Here is a 21,800-nt window from a genome sequence, read left to right as displayed (position 1 = left end):
AAAAATACTTATTATGCAGCAAACCCAAGGATTGTCTTCACATAAAAACTACTAATAAAACCAGGTGGTAAAGATCCAATATCCAACTTAAATAAAAGTATGGTGATATATTAATTCAGCAGCTGTTGGAAAGCAAGCTATGTTGGGTTAACAACAAGACATCTAAGGGAAATAATAAAACAGCAAGTCTCAAAGAGTGTAGAGAAGTTTTGCTTTTCAAAAAGAATGATTGTATATCAGGGTTCTAAATGCTTCAAAACGTTCGTCTATTGTAGAAAATTTGGTGAATAACTCAACGTGTGCAAACAGTTATAATCTTAATAGATTTAAAATGATTAAAAACTGTATAAATGTTTTCAAATTAATTAAAATAGAAGCTATTTGTACTTTATTAAGGAAACCTTTATTATGTAAGCAAAAACAATTTGATTTTAATTTGTAATACTTTATAAGACGTCTTATTGTCATTATATTTATATATTACAGGGTTGCTAACTGTTTTAGGCAATTTTTTTCAGGTTTTTAAAATAGCACTTTTTAGGGTCTATTTTCAATTTAAATTCAATTTCAAGGTAAATAAAATAGTATATTGGCTTTGAAAAGATATCTTTAAGCTTCTTTAAATGTGCTTTTTAATAAAAAAATATTTGATGATAACAAGAAATTTTTATCTATACGATAGATTCTTTGTGTCAAATTTAAACTTTACTTCTTATGTAAAAGTTATTTAGAATTTCAGATTTTTTAGCCATTATTGATCAAAATTCCAGGTTTTTTCAAAATTTCTCGAATTTCAAGTTTTTCCAGGATTCCAGGTTTTTTTTTTGCAATCCTGTGTATAGCTTTACTGTAGTTTAATCACAATATAAGTAAGCTTGAATTATTTTACTTGTTACTAATTTTATCTTTTATTACTCTCTTGATTACTTTATGACTCCTTGGTTACTATATAAGTTTGTAAAATCTTATCTCTTGCTAGCTTTGTACTCTACTAATGAGAACTGCTCAAAACTTATTTAGTTTACTGAATTTTAGTGTCTTGTATACCTTATTGTATAATTAATGGTCAGTTATGTCTCAATACTTAACCAAAAAGTCTTATAGCCATAAATACTAGATTACTTAAATGTAAAATAAAATTGTATGGGTTTATCATATTCTTAATCCAAACTATTAAACATAATTAGATAAAAACAATTAACCAAACCCAGTAATATTTATTATAGCTACGTTAAATAAACTAGGCAAAACTAATGATATAGAACTTATACTATAAGTTTTACATTTATTGTAGCTGCTAAAAATACATTGGGCATAAAAAATTGCATTGAAAATTTTATTTTGCTCTTGCTCTTAATTTTCTCTTGCTCTTAGTTTCCTCTTAATCTAAACTCTATAAGTTGCATCAGTCAGAAATAGGTTCTTCTTGACTGACTTTACATGACATTCAAAATAATTGAAATGCAAGTAAAAAAATAGTTTCATTAATTTAAGTAACAATTTAAGTAATAATTTATCAATCACTAATTAAAAACTTGTAGTATAACTTTTTTTTTTTTCTAAAAATTATTTTCATGCATAAATAAGTTTTTGAATACCGTTATAGATAAACATTATAGTTAAAAGCAGTTTACAATTTTATTATACTTGATAAGGTCAGTTTTTTTTTTGCTACTGAAACCTGGTAGTGAATAAATTATTTGATTTGAACTGATATTATTATTTAAGTCTATCTAGGTTTTTTCACAATTTCTGTACAAAATTCCAGGTGTTTCCAGGTTTCAAGGATTTTTGGCTACCCTTCAATGAGAAAAATGTAAATACCTGTTGATCTACAATATACATTAATCACAATTTGTAAATGTAATAACACTGTTAGTTTGTTTATGCTTGATGGTTAACTTTGTCTTTTCAGGGAAGACTTTATTATGAACTTAATATTAAAAATAACTGATTTAGAAAAAATAGGTAATGACAATAGAGGATTTAATTTACATTTCAAAATCATTTAAATTAGAGAAAACCAACTGCTAATGACCTTGAGAGTTTTTAGCTTACTTAATAATTGCAAAAAATAATAAAGTTTAAGAAGTTATTATTTAAGTTCTTCTGTTTATAATTATTTGTGTACCAACTTAACAATTTTCAGACTCTTTTTTTATTAAAATATATTGAAATCTTCTTTTCAACGTGTTTCAAAATTTACAAATAAACTAAAAATAACCAAATCTATTGATTAAACTTACAAGTGTTCAGTCCATGAAGGAAAATCATTTGGTATTTGTCTTAAACTTCTACCTCTGCAGTCGACCAACTTCAGCTTGAATTCACATTTGCACCTTAAGGGGCATATGTTTGTTGTTCTAACAGATGACATCATTAATCCATGTAAAAATAAAATAGTCCACAGTAACATGGTAAGGAAAATTTCTGGAGTTGTTGATGAAAAAAATTACTAGTTTTACATACATTTAATTCCACACATTAACAATAATAACTTAACCATCTGTTGTTTTGTATTGATTTATTCTTAACTTTTTTAGTCATTAAAATAAATAAATTGCTTTGTAACTTAATTTCAATACAAAAATACATATAAAAAAACGTTATTTTAATTTTTTATGCTTTTATGTTTACTTCATAGTGACTACTGGTGTTTTAGATGTTTTAGGATTAGCTGATTACTTCCAGGTTTTTAAAAGTACAAGTCTCATTGTTTCATTCAAGTACAGAATTAAAATCTATTTCAGGTTAAAAATGTATTTAAATTACAGAAAAGGTACTGTAATGGTTCTTTAAATGTGTTTTGTAATTAACTAAACCTGAATTACACGTTTTTTTCGTCCATATTAGATATCTTAATCTAATCAAATTTCATTTTTTGCATACAAAAATTGTCAAAATTGAAGGTTTTTTTAAGTTTTTTCAAAAAGTATCAATTTCCAGGTTTTTTCAGACTATTTTGCCTAAATTTTCAAACTTCAGGCTGTTCCAAGTACATAGCTATAATTTACTTTTGTTTTTTTGTTGACCTAGTTAATTTCTTAATATCTTGTATTATTTACAGTAGTTATTCTATAGAAGGATAACTAAAACTAGTAGACAATAATGCCAACTCTCTGGTAAAAAAATTCCCGTTTGATCAAATCAAGATTACCACAAATCAAGCTAAGAAAAATTTCTTGACTTTTCTTGAATCTTTCCTGACATTTTATTAACATTTTTTTGACTTTTCTAAATCGATTTCTTAATATAAACTTATTCTAAAATACATAATCAAACACTTGAAACTATATAAAGCTTTCAATTTTATATCTCCTCTTATCCTTTAGAATAAAATTTGTAACAAATAAATCTACTCTTATTTATTTTAAAAACTTTAGTTATTCTACAAAAAATTACAATTAAGTAAACTTAATCATGGCATATACCTCTTTTATAATGATACTTATTGGCTCTGGGCATGACATTAAACTGTTCTGGTGTATGACTTGATAACCGAAAGGTTTTTTGTACACCAGGTCCATGGACCAAACTTTTTGGGAGTTTTTTTTTGTCGTTTATAACTTATTTTAAAATTTAAACAACTTTGAAAAAATCATAAAGAGGTAAAGTATACACATAAATTTGTTACAGTAAGTACTAAACTAAGGGCTTAATAATAAAGAACTTAATCATTTCAGGGTTCGTGCGCGAAATTTTTTTCATTTAGCCTGACTGAGACCAATTTAGCCTGACATCTTTTCAAAGTAAAGAAAATACCCTTTAGAAGTCGTTTTAGGTATTAAGGGGTCTTGATTAGTACTATTGTAGTCTCCGACTTCAACCAGCTTTATCTCAAAAATATTTTGAGCTTTAAAAATCTGCAAAAAGCAACTCATAGCTTAGCTACAACTCAATAAACAAGACTAAATTGTCAAAAAGGTGATTGACCCTTCCCTTATGCCCTTAAGATAACAAATTCAGTGATAAGTTTTAAAATAAGTGTTATATCTAATCTATTACTAGTGTAAAAATTTAATATATATTACTAAACACAAGTGTTCAATTTAATTAAGCACTAAGTAAAAACATTATAACCAGAAGATTTATAATAAAACGATGTTGTGTTTTTTTAAGTTTAAAATGAAACGCTTACACGAGTATTAAAATAAGTAAAAAATGTTTATTATAGTATTTTGACTAATACTTAAAATAAATAAATAAATATAAATCCTCAACTCTAAATAAATACAGTGATTGTTGATGTCATATCAGACTTAAAAAGCTTACACTTAAATTGAAAAAAAACCTTTAGTATTTTGTTCTTGTAAAGAAAAATGAATTGTACCTAAAATTTGTACTCCCACAAAACTTAATACTTATATCTTAAAGCTAGGTTTTAGTCTTATGAGTATCTTTAATAACTTTAAACAAACAGTAAAATATATGAGTAAATTGCTAAGAGTTTTAATCTAAAAAAATATTTGGTATAAAGCCTTTAAATTAGAAATTAAAACAGTTCAACCAACTAAGCTATGAAATACATAGCTGATGTAAACGAATTAAAACAAAGATCTAAGTTATTAAACTAAACTGTAATGTTTAAACTGTATTTTTTTTTGAACTTTCATAATTATGACGAATAAAATATACTTAAATTAAAATAATGAAGATTCTTAAATTTTTTTTAAAGATTCAACAAAAGGTTTTAAGCATTTATTTTTACAAATACTGACTGATTTTATCTTTAATAACTAAATTTTATTTAGAAATAAATTCACATCTCTATTTGATCTTAAAAAGATTTATCAACTTTTTTTTATCAAACATTTTGAACCATTTGAACTGAGAAAAACTGATATTTTCAAATTTTTAATAAAAAAACTGATTTAGCCTGACGTTTTTCAACTTTTTTCAAAAAAACTGATTTAGCCTGACTTAGCCTGATTTAGCCTGACGCGCACGAACCCTGTCATTTACTTGAACATAAAACAATTTGATACTAAAATTCTGTAAGATAAACTTTTGTATATATATCACAGTTTCACTATGGAAGTGTCCTTGCCACGGGTAGGTGTCTAAATTGCGCGAGCGTACAAAATTGCACAAGGGGACAAAATTGCACAAAAACACAAAATTGCACGAAGATACTTTTGCACAAAGACTAATTTGCACAAGAGCACAAAATTGCACGAAGATAAAATTGCACGTAAACAAAATTGCACGAAGGCTCACTTTTGCACGAAGACACTTTTGCACAAGGGTATATTTTTGCACGAGCAGACACTTTTGCACTAAGGGTCATTTTTGCACGAGTGACAATTTAGCACGGAGGGTCAATTTTGCACGGGTTTTGTTTCCTTCCCAGGGACGGAGTTGACTTATTTACTTTAGCGTTTTTAGCGTTTAATTTCATTTTACTTCGAAAAAGTATTCAATTTACGTTTTATAAGTAAGCAAGCAATATATTGTTACGTCAAAATAAAGTATCATTTGTATAATCTTAAGTTTTTTTTCATACTTTTCCCACTCAGTTGTAACAAACTTGTTTATTATTCATTTGCAATTTTTCTGTCTTTGCTAAGCAAGTTACACTTTAATATACTACAATCAACACATCTGGTTAAAAAATGGATAAGACAGCAAAGAAACGAAAACGCGTTCAACTAACAAATGAAAACAAGTTAAAAGTTTGCGAAATGGCAAACAATAATGTGCCTAAGGCTGTTATAATGAGCCAGTTTAACATTGGTAAGTCAAATTTAAATGACATTTTGAGAGGCGAAGAAAAGTTCAAAAAGTTTAAAGCCAAAAAGGAGAAGCTGGGACTAATTGGAGCTGCTAAAACCGCAAAAAAGTAGAGGGAGGCGTCTTTGACAAGCTAGACAGCGCCCTTTACATTTGGTTTTGTCAGGAATGTGAAAAGGGTTGTCCAATAACTGGCCCAATACTATTAGAAAAAGCCTCAAGTTCCATCGTTTAATTTACGGTGAACACTCAAGGCCCTTTTCAGCAAGTACGGGGTTTCAATGGAAGTTTTGCAGGAGATTTGGCTTAAGTAATCTTAAAATATGTGGCGAAAAATTAAGTGCAGATAGTTCAGCTGCTAATAAATTCATAAATGAGTTTTCTGCCAACCAGAAGCCACACCTGAAGATGTGTCAAAACTCATCCAATTTCGTGAGTTTTCTGCTAAGAAACAAGAAAGCAGTGTAAAACAATCTTCTATTCTTTCTTTTTTCAAAAAAAAAATATTAATTTAGTTAAAGTGTTAACAGTGTAGTTTTTTTCCATTAATTTTGAATTTATAAAATTTTGTTTCGTTTAGTTTTGTCTGTTTAAATTCTTTTTTCTTTGAATAAAGTAAAACAAATTAAATTAACAGAAATTTTATAGTACGTTTTGTTATATACATTGATAATATAACTAAGGTACATAGTTTGTAAAAAAAGCAATATTTTGTTCTTATCCGGCCAAAGGCAAATCCGGCCGTATTTTCAAAAAATCTTGCCCAACTTGGCCAGATTAGCGAGGAAGCACTGTAGCTCCAAAAAATAGCAAATGTGTGTTTTGATATGCAAGGCATAAAAGTTAACTTAGTTTGACAAAAACAATATTTGAAAAATTAAAATGTATGCCTAACAAAAACTTTATTAATTTATGTCATATATATTGTTTTAAACGTGTCTGTATAAATTTAGATATTACATAAACAACAATGTTAGAAAATTATGCATAAACTAAACTTAAACTAACTAAAGTATTAAATAAAAAGTGGTTTAAAATATGAGCATCTTTTTAAATTGGTGTGCATATAAATTAATTTAAGTGCAAAGAAGACTTCTAAAAAATTAAAGTGTGCAAAACAAAAATTAAATAAACCTTATTTCTTATTACTATGTTATTTTAAATCCTTTAATACTAAAATATAACATTTACAAACAAAAAATCTATAAAAGAAACTTAGGTGAAAATAATATTGAATAAGAATATCTAAGCTATAAAGAAATGACACTTTATTTAATTACTGTGCATTATTTTTGTACAAAATGGAAAACATTTGCACTTAGTTTATTTAATAAATAGGTATTACATAACTAACTTATTAAATTCAAGCACTCTGTACACTCTTTTTTCAGATAATAACTTGCTGTTGTGAAAAAGAAGTTATTATGAAACTCAGAAAAATATCCAGTTAGAATACAATAAAAGACATTTAAAAATGTCTTCTACACTTTTTTAAACTAAAGCAGTAATTTCTTCTAATTATTTTTAAATGTTATACAGAGACTTAAAACCAAACTGATAAAATTAAAACAAAATACCGAAAAAAAATTAACTTGAAATATATTTTTGCTCAGCGGGCCACATTTACATGCTTGCGGGCCACAAAATTTTCTTTTGCGGGCCGCATTCCATTCAAAAAAATAACGTGCTTGCGGGCCGCAATTGGCCCGCGGGCCGCAGTTTGCCGACCCCTGAACTAACATCATGATATTTTCTTGACTATTTCTTTAAACTGATTGTTTAAAAAACAAGTGCCTCATACAGGGAGTATTGACTTCTACCTGATTTACAAATTTTTCTTAAAGTTTCTCAGCGTGGCAGAATTACTTCCAGGTTTTTAAAAATACATCTTTTTTTTGACCATTTTTAGTAGTAAACTAATCTTTATTAAAAAAAGGTTTTTTTGATATATTTAACCTACTTAAACAACAAACGTATTAATGTTTTTTAATCTTTGTTTTATTCTATTGCAACCTGTATAACCATTTTAAATCAATTTCTTTAAAATCTTTAAAATTTAATGTCTTTAAAGATTGCCTCTCTAAAGTATTTATAGCTTTAAATAACAATTACTTCTAGTTAAAGCTTTTATAAACTTATGATTTATATGCTGTTAACTTACAGTTTTTTGCTCAAATAAGAGAATTTATGTAAAGAAAACAATCAAGTCTTAATTGTTTAATGTATAGATGACAAAAGATAGAAAACGAGTCAAATATGCACAAAGACATTTTTGCATGAAGGGACTTTTTTGCACAAAGAATTTTTTGCTGAAGAGTCATTTTTTGCACAACAGTAAAAAAATTAAATTTTATAAAAGAAAGATTTTTTTAAGTTACTAACCAAGGGTTAGGGGTCACAGTGGTAGTAAAAATAAAAAAGAAAAATAATTAATAAAAAATATTTTAAAAAACATTAAAAAAATAAATCAACTAATAAAAAACAAAAAAAAAGTTACCAACTGAGTGTAAGGGGTAACAGTGATAGAAAAATAAAACATATATGTACCATATAAAAACTACAAATCAAAAAAAAACAATAAATAAACAAAAATGAATAAAAAGTCAACTATAAAAAAAATACCAGAAGAGGGTAAGGGGTAATAGTGATATTAAAAAAATTATAATAAATTCAAGTAAAAAATACTTCAAAAAAAATTTAAGCATGTGCAAAAGTGTCTTTGTACAAAAGTGACCATTCATGCAAAATTGACGTCGTGCGTAATTCTCTTTGTGCAAATGTCTCTTTGTAAAGCATCTTGTGCATATTTGACCCTTCATGCATATTAAACACCTACCCAAAAAGTTGAGGTAACCAACAAAAGGTAACAATAGAAGTCTTATAACCACACAGAAACATTAGATTACTTAAATTTATAAAAAAACTTGTAATAACGAAATTAAACAGTATTCTTTATATATTACACTAACACACAGAAACATGTGTTCGTGTAATAAAGAAAGAACACTGTTTATCTTTTTTTATTATTATTACTCTGGTGAACTTGTTTTGCTAGGATCTTTATCAAAAAGCACTTAAATTTATATATTGATTAGTTAAAATACTTGTATGGTTTTTTAAGTCCTAATCACAATTATTATCCACAATTAAATAAAAACATTTAAACTAACTAAATGATACTTCTTATAGCTACTTAAAATAAACTAGGCACAACTAACAGTTTTTAACTTATACTATAAAGCTAAGATTTGTTATAGCTTCTATAATTTGGCATAAAACACAGCTTTAGACATTTTTATTTTGCTCTGCTCTTAATTTGCTCTTGCTCTTAGTTTTCTCTTAATCTAAACTATATTAAGTTCCATCAGTCAAAAACAGGTTTTTTTGAGTGACTTTACATGACATTAATAACAATGGAAATGCAGTAAAAAAGCAGTTTTATTTAATTAAAGTAAAAATTTAATAATTTATTTATCAATTACTAATCAAAAATACACTTTTTAAAAATTTAATTTAAATTAAATACAAAATATACACCATTTTAAGTCTAAAAATTATAAAATTTATAATATTTATTTACCATTATTGTGAAAAACCAAAATTTAAAAAAGTTCCAGGTTTTTTACAGTTTTTAAACAAAATTCCCGGTTTTTTTTTTCAAAATTTCTTAAATTCTAGATTTTCATGCCTAATTTGTCAAATTCCAGGTTTTTACTAGTTTTTTTTGCCACCCTGTTTTCTGCCTTTCATTAGGAGTTGCACTTAATTGAATTTTTTTGGACTCCTATCAATTTTTCTATCATCTTCTTTAATGTTGAGCAATTCATTTTCTTTGCCATTTGAATTTAATTGATTTATTTTATGGATTTAATAAAACCTTGTTAAAAGAATGTGTTAAAGGTTAGAGTTACAATCTGACTCAAAGGTATGTATAGGTAAGGTTTTAAAAATAAGGATTGAAAATAAAATAAATAAATAAAATTCAAGTGCATTGGTAAAGTACTGCATGTATATGAAGCAGTAGCTAATAGTATTTGTTAAAGTATCCCCTTATAATTTAACAATAGTATTTTGTATTCTTTTTTATTAATCCTTTTAATTATCAACTCTTTAATTTTTTTTAATAAATTGAAACACTTAACTATTATACAGCTACTTATATGGTTACTTAATACAGTTATAATGCTAAAAAGCCTTTCAAAGTTAATAAAATGGACCAGATAGTAGAGTTTGAATTAATTTAGAATAGAAAAAAAAATTACATTTATTTTTATTATACTTAACCTGTGCATAAGAAAGTAATTTATCTCAATTTGCCACTCATCATGAAAGAGTCAGCCTGAGTAAATAAAAACTAACCTGGTTCAGCAGAAAATTTTAAAAAAGTAGAATGAGCCGTATAACTATTTAGGATTCCCACAAAATTTCAGAAAAAATATCTAGGGAAATTCATAGAAAATAGCAAAAATATGGAGAAACTTTCAAAAAAAGTTCAGCCAAATGGTCCTAGAGAACAACTTCTTAATGAAGATCTTAACAAGATGAGTAGCTAAATGAGGATTTAATAGATTTTATATTTTTTAACTATTTTGTATTATTTCTTAAAATTTGAATATAAATAATTATACATATTAAAACCAGGGTTGCTACTCTCTAAAAATCCAGCCCTAGTAAGCAAAAACTAAACTGAGTTGTTTCAAGTTAGGTTAAGATGGCCTGAGTTATAAGAAAATTGAAATTTAAAAAATGAGCATAACTTTTAAAATAATTTCTTTTAATCAAGCTTAAAAACCTAAAACACCAAACTAATAACAAAAAGACTTGGTAAAATCATAATTTAAAAAAAAAGGATTTCATTTATATAAAAAATAATCTTAGACTTAGAAAAAGTAATAAAACTAGCCTAATTTATTTAAATTTATTAAATTAAGAAATTATCTGATATTTTATTACAAAAATTACCAGCACTAAGCACAAAATGTAAAATTTAGGTAAATATAGGGATTTTCACAATTTTTAAATATATCTACAGATATCTAGAGAAGTGGGAACTTTGCACTGCAGTCTTTTCAGCCTCAGAAATGAAAAATAACCATAAAAAGCATGGTTTTAAAACTTGAAAAATCAATCACATTCGCAATTCTTATTCAATTAGAACAAAAAACATCTTAGACAATTCCTTGTGCTTTGTAGAACCAAGATCTTTTAATTTAATTAAAAATAAAAGCCGACAAATAATATTTTTTCTATCTGAAAGTGAAGCTATTTTCCACCTGTTTTTCTTTGTTTAAGTGGACACATTTCTTATACAGTCAATCACGTTTGCAATTCTTATTGAATTTGAACAAAAGACATCTTAAACAATTCCTTGTGCTTTGTATAATCGAGATCTTTCACTCTTATTAAAAATAAAAGCTGACAAATAATATTTTTTCTATCTGAAAGTCAAGCTATTTTTCACAATTTTTTCTTTGTTAAAGTGGACAATGGATTTTATACCGAATGTGCAGTAGTAGCTGATGTTAGTTTCAACTTTTTAAATTTGTTAATAATGATTTGAGGTTTTGACTATCTATTATAATTTCTTATTTCTTTATTTACTTTTACTTTATTATTGTTTATCAAGAAGTGTACTTTATTTAATCATTTATATAGAGAAAATATTTGTGGAGTAGAAAGAGCTTAACTATACTTGTTAGTGTGGCGCATATTGAAAGTAAAAAATCAAGTTTAGATTAGCAAGATTTACAATTTCTAAAGCATGGAAATAAGGCTAATGAACAAACTGTAAAGTTTATTTTAAAGTATAAGTTTTTTTCATGTAAGTACTTATACAACAAAGCCTTTTTAAATTGTCAAAAACATATTACTACTTAAAGTTTATAAATTGTTTAGAAGTTTAATATATTTTTTCATGCAAATTCTATGAAAATACATATTTTTATAGTGGGAAGTGTTTGCTGTTTTAATGACTTTGACATAATGTCTAGATCAGCATTATTAAATTTGGATGTAAAAACAGCAGAAAACTTACTAGAAGGAAAGTTTTGTACCCTTTTTGTTTAGGCACTGCAACCAAAGTTAATAGTTAGTTGATATTTATTGAAGCATTCATTTCATACGACTTATTTTTCTTTTTTTAGTTTGTAAACTAAATTAAAAACATTGACCCTGTTTGAACAAGAAAAGCTCAACGAGGACCTTAAGGAAAGAATTTAAGAACTGACAGTTTCTGTAAATTTACAATATAAAAAAAATTAACTACACTATTTTGCAACAAAATCAAAAAAAGCTATTTTGGTTATGTATGAAGTGAGTGGTTTCTTAAAAATATGTTTGTTAAATTTACAAAATTTTTAATTTCCATTTGCAGAAAAGCTTGTGGAAAATTTAAATAATGATGAGACTGTTCTGAAATTCTCAAGTGAAGAAGCACTGAATATCAAAAGAAATTAACTTGCAAATGAAGTTCTTTTAATAAGAGGTTGAAATATGGTTTCATTATAAGAAAATCTTTTTAAACTTGTTTAATGTTATCAAATAATAACTAAATACATGTAAAATTTAGGTCCACTAAACAAAGGTCTACCCTTGGATTACTGTTTCGCAGGTGGAGAAGATGACATAAAAACTACAAAAAAGAAACGTCTTTCATGGGTTAGTTAAGGCCATACAAAAATTATCAAAATTCATAAATAACGTTTTTTCTTATAATGTAAGGAACATTTCCTGAAAATTTGAAGAAGATTGCTTGAAAATGAAGGAGGAGATAGATTTTTAGTGATTTTTAAAATTTTTGAGAAAATTGACCAGAAATAATTTTGCAGTCTATACATTTGTATAGAAAACGTTTTACAAAAAATAAAATATCTCAAAAGTTAAATGATATTTATGAATTCTATAAAAACTGGCTTATAGTTTGTAATTTAAGCTTTCAATTGAAGGCTAAAGTTAATTTTTGTAAAAAAAAGAGTCTTACCCCCTCCCCTATTGCATTAATAAAAAAAATAAATCAACTAATTGTTACACTACTTAAACTTAACATTATTTTAGATTCAGTCTGAGGTTACAAAATGTAGATGATGGTTTCACATGAAATGTGATGGATTAAATATTTAGCCACCTAAAAAGTTTAAATGTATTATGTGTGAAAATTCTTAACTGATTAAAAATTGTATGTTTTTTTTTGTTGCTGACATGTACAGTAAAATTTAAGTTGAATACAAGCATTTTTCAGTTCTTTTTTTACATTGATAATTTAGCTCCCAAATATAAGTTGTTTATAACTTTTTTCAGTTTTGCACTGCGAGAAGTTTTACATGTTGTTTATACCTAAGCTTAATGAAGTTTTAAAAATATTTTATAGAGTAAAAAGTTTTGATAAAATAGCTCATTAAAACTACTTGTTATAATTTTGCTTTTATATTTGTTCTAACACTACAATTCAGTTATTTTGTACAATCTGCACATTACAACAAAAAGTTAAATAACTAGTACTCAATACACATCTAAAAAAATATATTTAAGAATATTTTATATAAAACTATAAAAAAAGCTGTATATAAACAAAATGTTTTATTAAAACGTATTTATATAACATTTGCAACTTGATATCAATAGATTATTCATTTAGTTTTATTTTTTATTATACAAAGCTTTTAAAAACTATATGAGTTTCATTCTCAAGTGATAAATTTTAAATGAAATTTGAAAAAATTTTGGTAAGTGAACAGCTTAAAATATAAATTTTAATTATGACAGATGAAAAAAATCAAATAAATACAAAATTTAGATATTTAGCAAGTTAAACTAAAGTAAAAATATTTTTATTAATATTAAAAATGTTAATTAAAATGTTAAATTGAATAGCTCTTGAAAATTGATGGAATTAGTAAAGTGTTATGTTTATTTAATTCTGATATTAAAACTTAGTTTTAAAGGATCAAAGAAACGATGGTTTTAGACAAACATTTATTAAGTATTTAGAATAATTTTTTATCTAGTCCTGATGTTTATTATTCAGCTAATTATAAATTATCTCCCTGTACAATCTGCAGGCCTATCTGTTTTTTTAGCTTGCAAATAACTTGTGCAAAACAAATGTATAGAAATATTACAAAACCTTTTAGATCAACATTAAAAACAAACATAGGTAAAGAATTTCAAAAGTTAGTAGACAAACATTTCACTAAAAAGGGACATTTTTTTTTTTTTTTTTTTTTTTTTTTTTTTTTTTTAAAGGTAGAAAAACATCAGAAAATACTCACTCTCCCCTCTGCAACGATAAACGTTTTCTGAAGGTCAAGCAAGTGAGTTTGAGCTCATCACATGTTATTCTACCTGCCCTATCTTTAAATTTACTAAGAAAAAAAATTACCTTTTAACTAAAAATAAAAATGTCTATGTAATAATAAAAGAAAAAAAATTTAACTAACTGAAATAAAAACTAATCCTAACCCTTTATTGAAAAAAAAACCTTTGGTGACACGTCATTTAGCAAACACTCACGAGGTTAAAATCTCAACACTAAAAACCACAAAGTGTGGGAAAATCATGAAGCTCAAATCCCCAAGTAAGTATTTGCCGACGCTACAACAAAAAACACCTCAACAATCCAATCATGTGATCACTGCCACCAGTGTGAACTCACAATCAGCTGTTGCAAACTCAAATAAACAAATATCTAATTAAAAGTATTTAGTTCTAAAAACATAAAAAACTAACTAGAATAAAGAAATACTGTAGTATGAAAAAAAAAAATACTACTTGTATGGATAATAATATATACATATATATCAACAATAAAGTTAATAAATAATAAGAGTTTTTAAAATTTGTAAGTATTAAGTTTGTACAAAACTCAAAAAATAATAATAAAAATAAAATAAAAATAAACAAATAAAATAAGTAAAAATAAAATAAATAAAATATTAAATAAAATTAAAAAAAAAAAAATACTAAAGTTTAAAAAAAATAAAATAAAAATTAAATTAAAAAAATAAAAAAATAAAAATATTTTGAATCAAATTTATACTTATACATCTAATTTCTAATAAAAAACATAAAAAACTATCTTAAATCTAACACAATAACAAAATAAGTACAAGTAAGATTACTCACAATAAGCAAATTTATTACAATAATTTATAACAATCACTCTTTCATTACCAGGACAATTATAAAGTAAAGACCTACACATCACAATCTGATGCCAAAATAACATAAATCAAATTTCAACTCAAACAAAACATACATGTAGAAGCACTCTAGATCTACTCCATGTAGTTATTCAACAAAAAGTTTTTATATCTAAATTTAAAAGGATCTTTCTTTAAGTTTTTAAAAGTTTCAGGGACACTAGACCAAAACTTGGGACCCAAATACCTAAAGCAGTTTAGGCCAAGTCTTGTTCTAGGTCTTTCAGTTACAAAATTCATTTTCTTTGAAAATCTTGTGTTGTGTGTGTGAACAGAGCTAGCAAGTGTAAATCTATTGTGTTCTACATCAAACCCTTTTATAGTATTACGCATCAACTTACAAATTTGCAATTTATACACATCCTTTAATTTTAGCACACCAGTTTTTTTAAATAAAGGGTTTGTTGTTGTCAAGGCAGGCACACGACAAACATACCTGATCACTCTTTTTTGCATACAAACAATTGGTTTTAAGTAACAGTCAGCAGCACTACCCCAAACAGATATACAATATTGGATATGCGAATAAAACAAACTATAATATACCATTTTAAGTGTAAATGTGTCCAAATAATATCTCAATTTTGACAAAACATAACAACTCCTAGACAATTTCGATTTCAGAGAACTCAAATGTTTCTTCCAATTCAGCTTATCATCCAAAACCACACCTAAGTATTTTATACTATCACTCTGCTCAATAAGAAAACCATTAACCTTGACACTAAATTCAAAATTTTTTGAAGTTTTATTAAAAAGCAAATATTTAGTTTTTGAATAATTAATAAAAAGTTTATTAGCATGCAACCATTTATCAACTTTAACCAACTCCTTATTAATGATTTCATTTAAATACTCAGGATCACTATGTTGGTAGCTCAAGCAGGCATCATCCGCAAACAATCTCATATTTATCTCAGTAGAGGAAAAAATATCATTAATATACACAAGAAACAACAAAGGACCCAAACAAGAACCTTGTGGTATTCCAACATTCACAATTTCACGCTCAGACACAACATTATTTATGACCGTTGATTGACTTCTATCTTTTAAATAATCTTTAAGTAAATTTAACATTGAACCTTTTATATTATAATTTTTAAGTTTAGATATTAGAATTTTATGATTAACCGTGTTAAATGCTTTAGCCAAATCCAAAAATACAGAGCAATTTATTAATTTTCTCTCACCAGCCTCAATTAACTCATCAACAATCTGATTCACAGCTAGTTCAGTCGTACTATTCTCTCTAAACCCATACTGTTTTTCATGTAGCACCTCATTCAACAAAAAGAATTTTTTCAATCTCTCACACACTAAAAACTCAAAAATTTTCAAAAATGGGGATAAAAGAGAAATAGGTCTGTAGTTATTAATGTAATTTTTTTTACCAGATTTATAAATAGGGATTACCTCTGCATATTTAAGCGACTCAGGAAACACACCATACTCAACACATTTATTATACAATTTAGAAAGATAAGGAGAAATTATTTTTGCACTGAGCTTCACAAAACGAATATTAGGGACATCAGAACGCACACTTTTGTTTGGATTTAAAGTTTTAATATAATTCAGAATCTCACTATCAGAAATTTCATTAAAGACATAATCATTTTCAACTGAACCAGACAAATACTCATCATTCTTTACATCAACAACATCTTTTCTCTTTTTTAACAAATTGTCAGCAATATTTACAAAATTTTTATTCATTAGATTGCCTACACATTTTGGGTCATTCACAATTTCACCACACTCATCAAGCACACCTTTTATTTTACAACTAGATGTAGATTTAGTGGAAACGATATTATTCACAATTTTCCATAACTTTTTACTATTTTGTTTATTCTTTTTAACTAGTTGTTTATAATAAAGTCGCTTGGAACATTCTATTACTCTGTTTAGTATATTTCGATATTTTTTAAAACAAACAGAAAATTTTTTTGTTTTATCTTTAATAGCAAATTTAAACATTAAGTTTTTAAAGTTAATTGAGATAAGTATACCTTTTGTTATCCACGGTTTAGCTTTTAGTTTTTGTTCTTTTTTACTTAAAATTTTGACTGGAGCATGATCAAATACCGTCCCACTAAAAATACTCTCAAACTCATCCCAACATTTATTAACATCTTCACAATTTTCAGCACACAAGTTCATGCCTCTCAATTTCACACTCAAGTCATTCAGAAAAGCTCCAACTTCAAACTTACTGAAGTCCTGAAAGGACCTCAGATCACAATACTCATTTTTGGACTTTTTGCATTCAATTTCACAGATAACAGGCATATGATTAGATATATCATAATCCACAACATTAACATTTAGCTTTTCACAATCAAAACTAGAATAGACATGATCAATCAAAGAACTAGACAAATAATCAGCAGAATGCCTATTTCAATAAAATTCTCAACAAGAACACAATTAAAATAAGCTATTCATGTAGGCCTAACATAGAATCCTAAATCTTAAAATCAAGTCTCAAAGTCATAGAAGAAAGTAAAAACCAGAAGGAAAATGGAACAACTGGCAATTGGCAAAATAAAACCCTAAAAGTGCCTTTCCATACTCTAAAATCTAAATCTTAAATGTAAATGTTAGTTTCAGATTTCTACTAGTAGAAAAATTCCCTCAGATACACAGTAACAAAAAAATATTAATACTTTTAAACCAGAGCGAAAAACTAACCTTACACATATAAAACAAAATAAAATAAAGAACTATTTTGACATAACAAAATCTATACGACAAAACTTGATTTTTAAAACTTTATTAGGTTAAAAATCGAAAATCTTCAAAACACGACAAAATTGCAAGACAAACATTTGTAATAAAAAATAACTTACAATTTAAAAAATCTTAAGTGAAGCAATTAGTTTTATGTCAATTTTATACAAAATTGAAAGAGATAAGTATTAAGTAACTTAAGTATAATATTATGTTTAGTGACAGTACTAATATATTATTAAAAATATTTTCAGCTTAATATTGGTGCGACATCATCCTAGTTAATTACCTAAAAACCTAGAAAAACAGCAATTAATTATGCTTCAAGTTTATGTGCGCATGCTTTGGTTCAATATGCGAAAATCTCAGCTTTATTTTCAATGATTTTCAAACTTAATTTGAAAATAAGGACTTAAGCTACGCCCTGTTTATATACTTATATTACTGAATGTAATTTTAGCTGGCACCTAAAGTGTCTCTTCAACTGTATGTCATAGCGTCATTCCAACAATGCGACTTTTTAATTTTTTTACCTTTTAGTATTGTGATTTATGTATGTTACATATCGCTGTGAACTTAATATAAAAGTTAACTCGTTTGTTAGGCTTTATTTAGCTCTAACGATAGTGTCATTTTAAGTTTGTGTCATTTCAGATTATATTTTAAATTATTAGATAAATGTTTATGTTGCAACAGTTATATGCTTCTGTACTTTTCAATAATATTAACATCGTAATGCTAAAGACAATATTTACTGAGGACATTGTCATTACAACAATGAAACAAGATGTAACTTGTTGTCGTTTTAATTTTTCTGAAAATTTTCCTTAATTCGTAATATTTTATGAATAAACTATAGTATGTATTTATGTAGTATATTTAATTATTTTTTTTTTCTAATTATAAACCATTTAAAACAAATTTATAAACAGTATCATAGTATACTTAAGTTAAAATCAAAAAAGACTTTATATAGAATTCAAACAGTTAAAAGTGTTTTTTTTTATATGTTGCAAAAAATTACTTAATATTAATTTTAAATATCAAAAAACACAAACAATAGTTAGTATTTATATTGAACGATATGAAGCGCTTAAAACGCTTGGTCTAAGGACCTGGTGTACGAAAAAGCTTTTGGTTATACACCATATCATATGATTTTACAATTTCTTACGAGCTATTACACGTAATTATTTATCATCTTAAAGTTTAAATCTTTAACAATAAAATAATGTTTTAAATGAAACGAAAAAAAAGAAAACTAAACAAAAATTAACTGAATTTTGTGTTTAAAAACGTACTTTAAAACTTGTTTTGTAACGTAAGAAATAAAAAATGTATATAACTTTAAATTAGATTATAAAAGGAGATAAACAATACTAATTCCAAGCAAATAATTACAGGTTTAATAAAACCAAATAAAAATAATATCAAAAGTCATGTTTAAAAAAGTCTAAAGACATAGTGTTTTAAGATAGAAAATGTATAAAAGTTTTAAAATATTTAAAACAATAAACTACAATTTCTATAAGTACAAACAAATAAGGTACACGAGTTAAATACTTGAGGACCAAGTAAAAAACTAAATTAGGCTAAATAACATCTTCTTTTTATAATTTTAAGCTTTAAAAACTTCTGAAAGGACAATAAAACAAGAAATAAGTTAACTTAAAGTTTACTTCGCAAAGATTGTCCAAAAAACACACATTTCAAAAAATAACCTGCTAACTAAAGTTATTAGTTTATATAAGCATTAAAAATGCATTTAACATACTAGACTTTTTTAATTTTTTTATTGTATAGTTTAATGGTAATCGTTTTCTTAATTATCGTTTTATAGTTATAAATAGTTTCAAAGATGCTTTGAGAAATATTTTGCCAGGGACGAGAGTAATTTCCGATTGCTGGCGTGCCTATAGCAACATTTCGAATTTGGTTAATGATAATATGCAACCGTTTAACTACATCCATCAAACGGTTAGTCATGCAGTCGGGTTTGTTGAATCTAGAAACCCCTGGATTAACACCTAGATTATTTAAAGGCTATGGGGGGGACCTTAAAGACTATATAGTAAGATAGTTTTTTTTTACACCAATGTTGAGGGACATGTGTACCGCTACCTCTTTCTACACCGACATAATGAGATGGCTGTTCATCACTTATTCATAGAGAGAGGCTTGCAAAGCTTTTCCATTGAGCCGGCACATCAATGATCCTTGATTTTTTTTGAACTGTATGTATAAAATTTTCGTTTAAAAAGTATTTCTTTTTTTTTAAGCTAAAAGAATTTTGTCTAAAGTTCTTTATAATTCTTTTTTTCATGTTATCCTCAAGTTAAGTAGCGAAGATCTTTTATTTACATTTTTAGAGGAAGTGTTAATAAGGAAATAAGTATAGTTTTGATTTTTTGTATACAACAAATCATTAAATAATACCTTTAATTGGTTATAAAACATTTTTCAATAGTTTTATTTTAATTATCGTTATAGTTATAACTTAACTACGTATGCTGTAAACTGTTGTTTGAGTACAAACAAAGTTAAGTTTACAAATGTATTTCTGTTATTTCGTTTTAATTAAGGTTCACTGTAATCAAATTATATAGTTATGTTGAAAAGTACTTTTTTTTCAAATTAGACAGTTTGAATTAAGAACTTGTTTAAATATTTTGATTAATTAAAGTTTTTTCTAGTAATTAAACGGAAATTGATTTTTTATGGGGAGCATTATGCTTAAAGGTAAAAAAAATCATAGAAAAAAAGTATGTTTTGTTTTTTCGGTTGTTTATTATTTCGTTTAGGTATATTTTCTAAAACAAGTAATAATAATTATTTTTTAAAACTAAGGTACAAATGTTAGAGTTGATTTGTTTTAAAAAAGTAAACTAAAACTTATATAATTTTTTAAACAATTTATTAGCATACAGCAGTTTTTTTTCTATATCAAAAATGTAATAGTCTTATTCTAACATCGTTTAATATATAAAACTCTTAGTTGTTGTTTATTGAACGAAAAAAATAAAATCGCTCAAAAAACTTATACCTATTTTATTCTATACATAACTAGATACTAGCATATAAATTTAACTTAATTTATTTTTTGACAAAATAGTTCAATAAAAATCGTATATTAAGAAATTAGGTAAAGAGTTTAAAAAAACAGTGATGATTGATGAAGTTTGTAAATACATACGATTAAATGTTGTTGAATAACATCTAAATGACAACTATTTAACAAAAGTTTGATTAAATTTGTTAAAAGTTTTAAATAAGAACATACACGTAAAACAAGTCACATTTTTTTTAAATTTAATTTAGTTGTTTATACTGATTTTTAAATACTTTTAAAATCTATGCCCGTACAATATAGCAAAATAAATTACTTAAGCTTTAGTTCTAAAGTTCACATAAAAGTACTTTTTTTTTGCAATTTATTAAAAAAACATACAGCTAGAGAATTCATAAACTAATTACATTATTCTATATACGTCTTTTTTCACTTCAACTTAAAGATACTTTAATACTGTTTAAGGTTTTGTTTTAAATAATATATAATCAAAAAAACAAAAAAAAAAACAATAAAACTTTTATTAGATATAGTAATTAAATGCATATTATAGTTTATTTATAAAATATTGCGAATCAAGGAAAATTTTCAGAAAATTGAAATGACATCAATTTTTGTGTTGTTTCATTGCAGCAATGACAATTTCCTTCATAAATATTGTCTTTAGCTTTACGATGGTAATGTTATTGAAAAGTACAGAAACAATTATTTTATCTAATAATCTAAAATATAATTTGAAATGAATTTAAGTAATGACACTATCGTTAGAGTTAGATAAAGCCTAACAAACGAGTTAACTTTTATACTAATTTCACAGCGCTATGTAAAATACGTAAACCATAATAATTAGATAATGCAAAAAGTTTTATTGTCGCATTGTTGAAACGACACTATGACATACAGTTGAAGAGACACCTAGGGTGCTAGCTAAAATTACATTCAGTAATATAAGTACATAAACACGGCAAAGCCCTGCCTATGTAAATATTTTTGAACTGAATTTGAAAATCATTGAAAATAAAGCTGAAAAGTTGCTGTATATTGAACCTAAGCATGTGCACTTGAAATTA

General features: G+C 25.8%; 1 protein-coding gene across 3 annotated transcripts in view; it reads right to left on the bottom strand.

Moving 5' to 3' along the window:
• LOC145830662 (uncharacterized) overlaps nucleotides 1-2,501 on the bottom strand; it is a 60,955-nt gene extending 58,454 nt beyond the window's left edge. For all 3 annotated transcript variants that reach the window (XM_082938282.1, XM_082938283.1, XM_082938284.1), the window contains exon 1: nucleotides 2,247-2,501. In XM_082938282.1, coding sequence (XP_082794408.1) covers nucleotides 2,247-2,416 — 170 coding nt within the window. In that variant the 5' untranslated portion in view covers nucleotides 2,417-2,501. The remainder of the gene's footprint in view (nucleotides 1-2,246) is intronic.
• Between the last annotated feature and the right edge of the window lie 19,299 nt (nucleotides 2,502-21,800).

This window comes from Thalia democratica, chromosome 1 (genome assembly GCF_965202585.1).
Source record: "Thalia democratica chromosome 1, ktThaDemo2.hap1.1, whole genome shotgun sequence".
Taxonomy (NCBI): domain Eukaryota; kingdom Metazoa; phylum Chordata; class Thaliacea; order Salpida; family Salpidae; genus Thalia; species Thalia democratica.
Note: the sequence above shows the minus strand (reverse complement) of the source record. Positions and strands in the feature narration are given on the sequence as shown.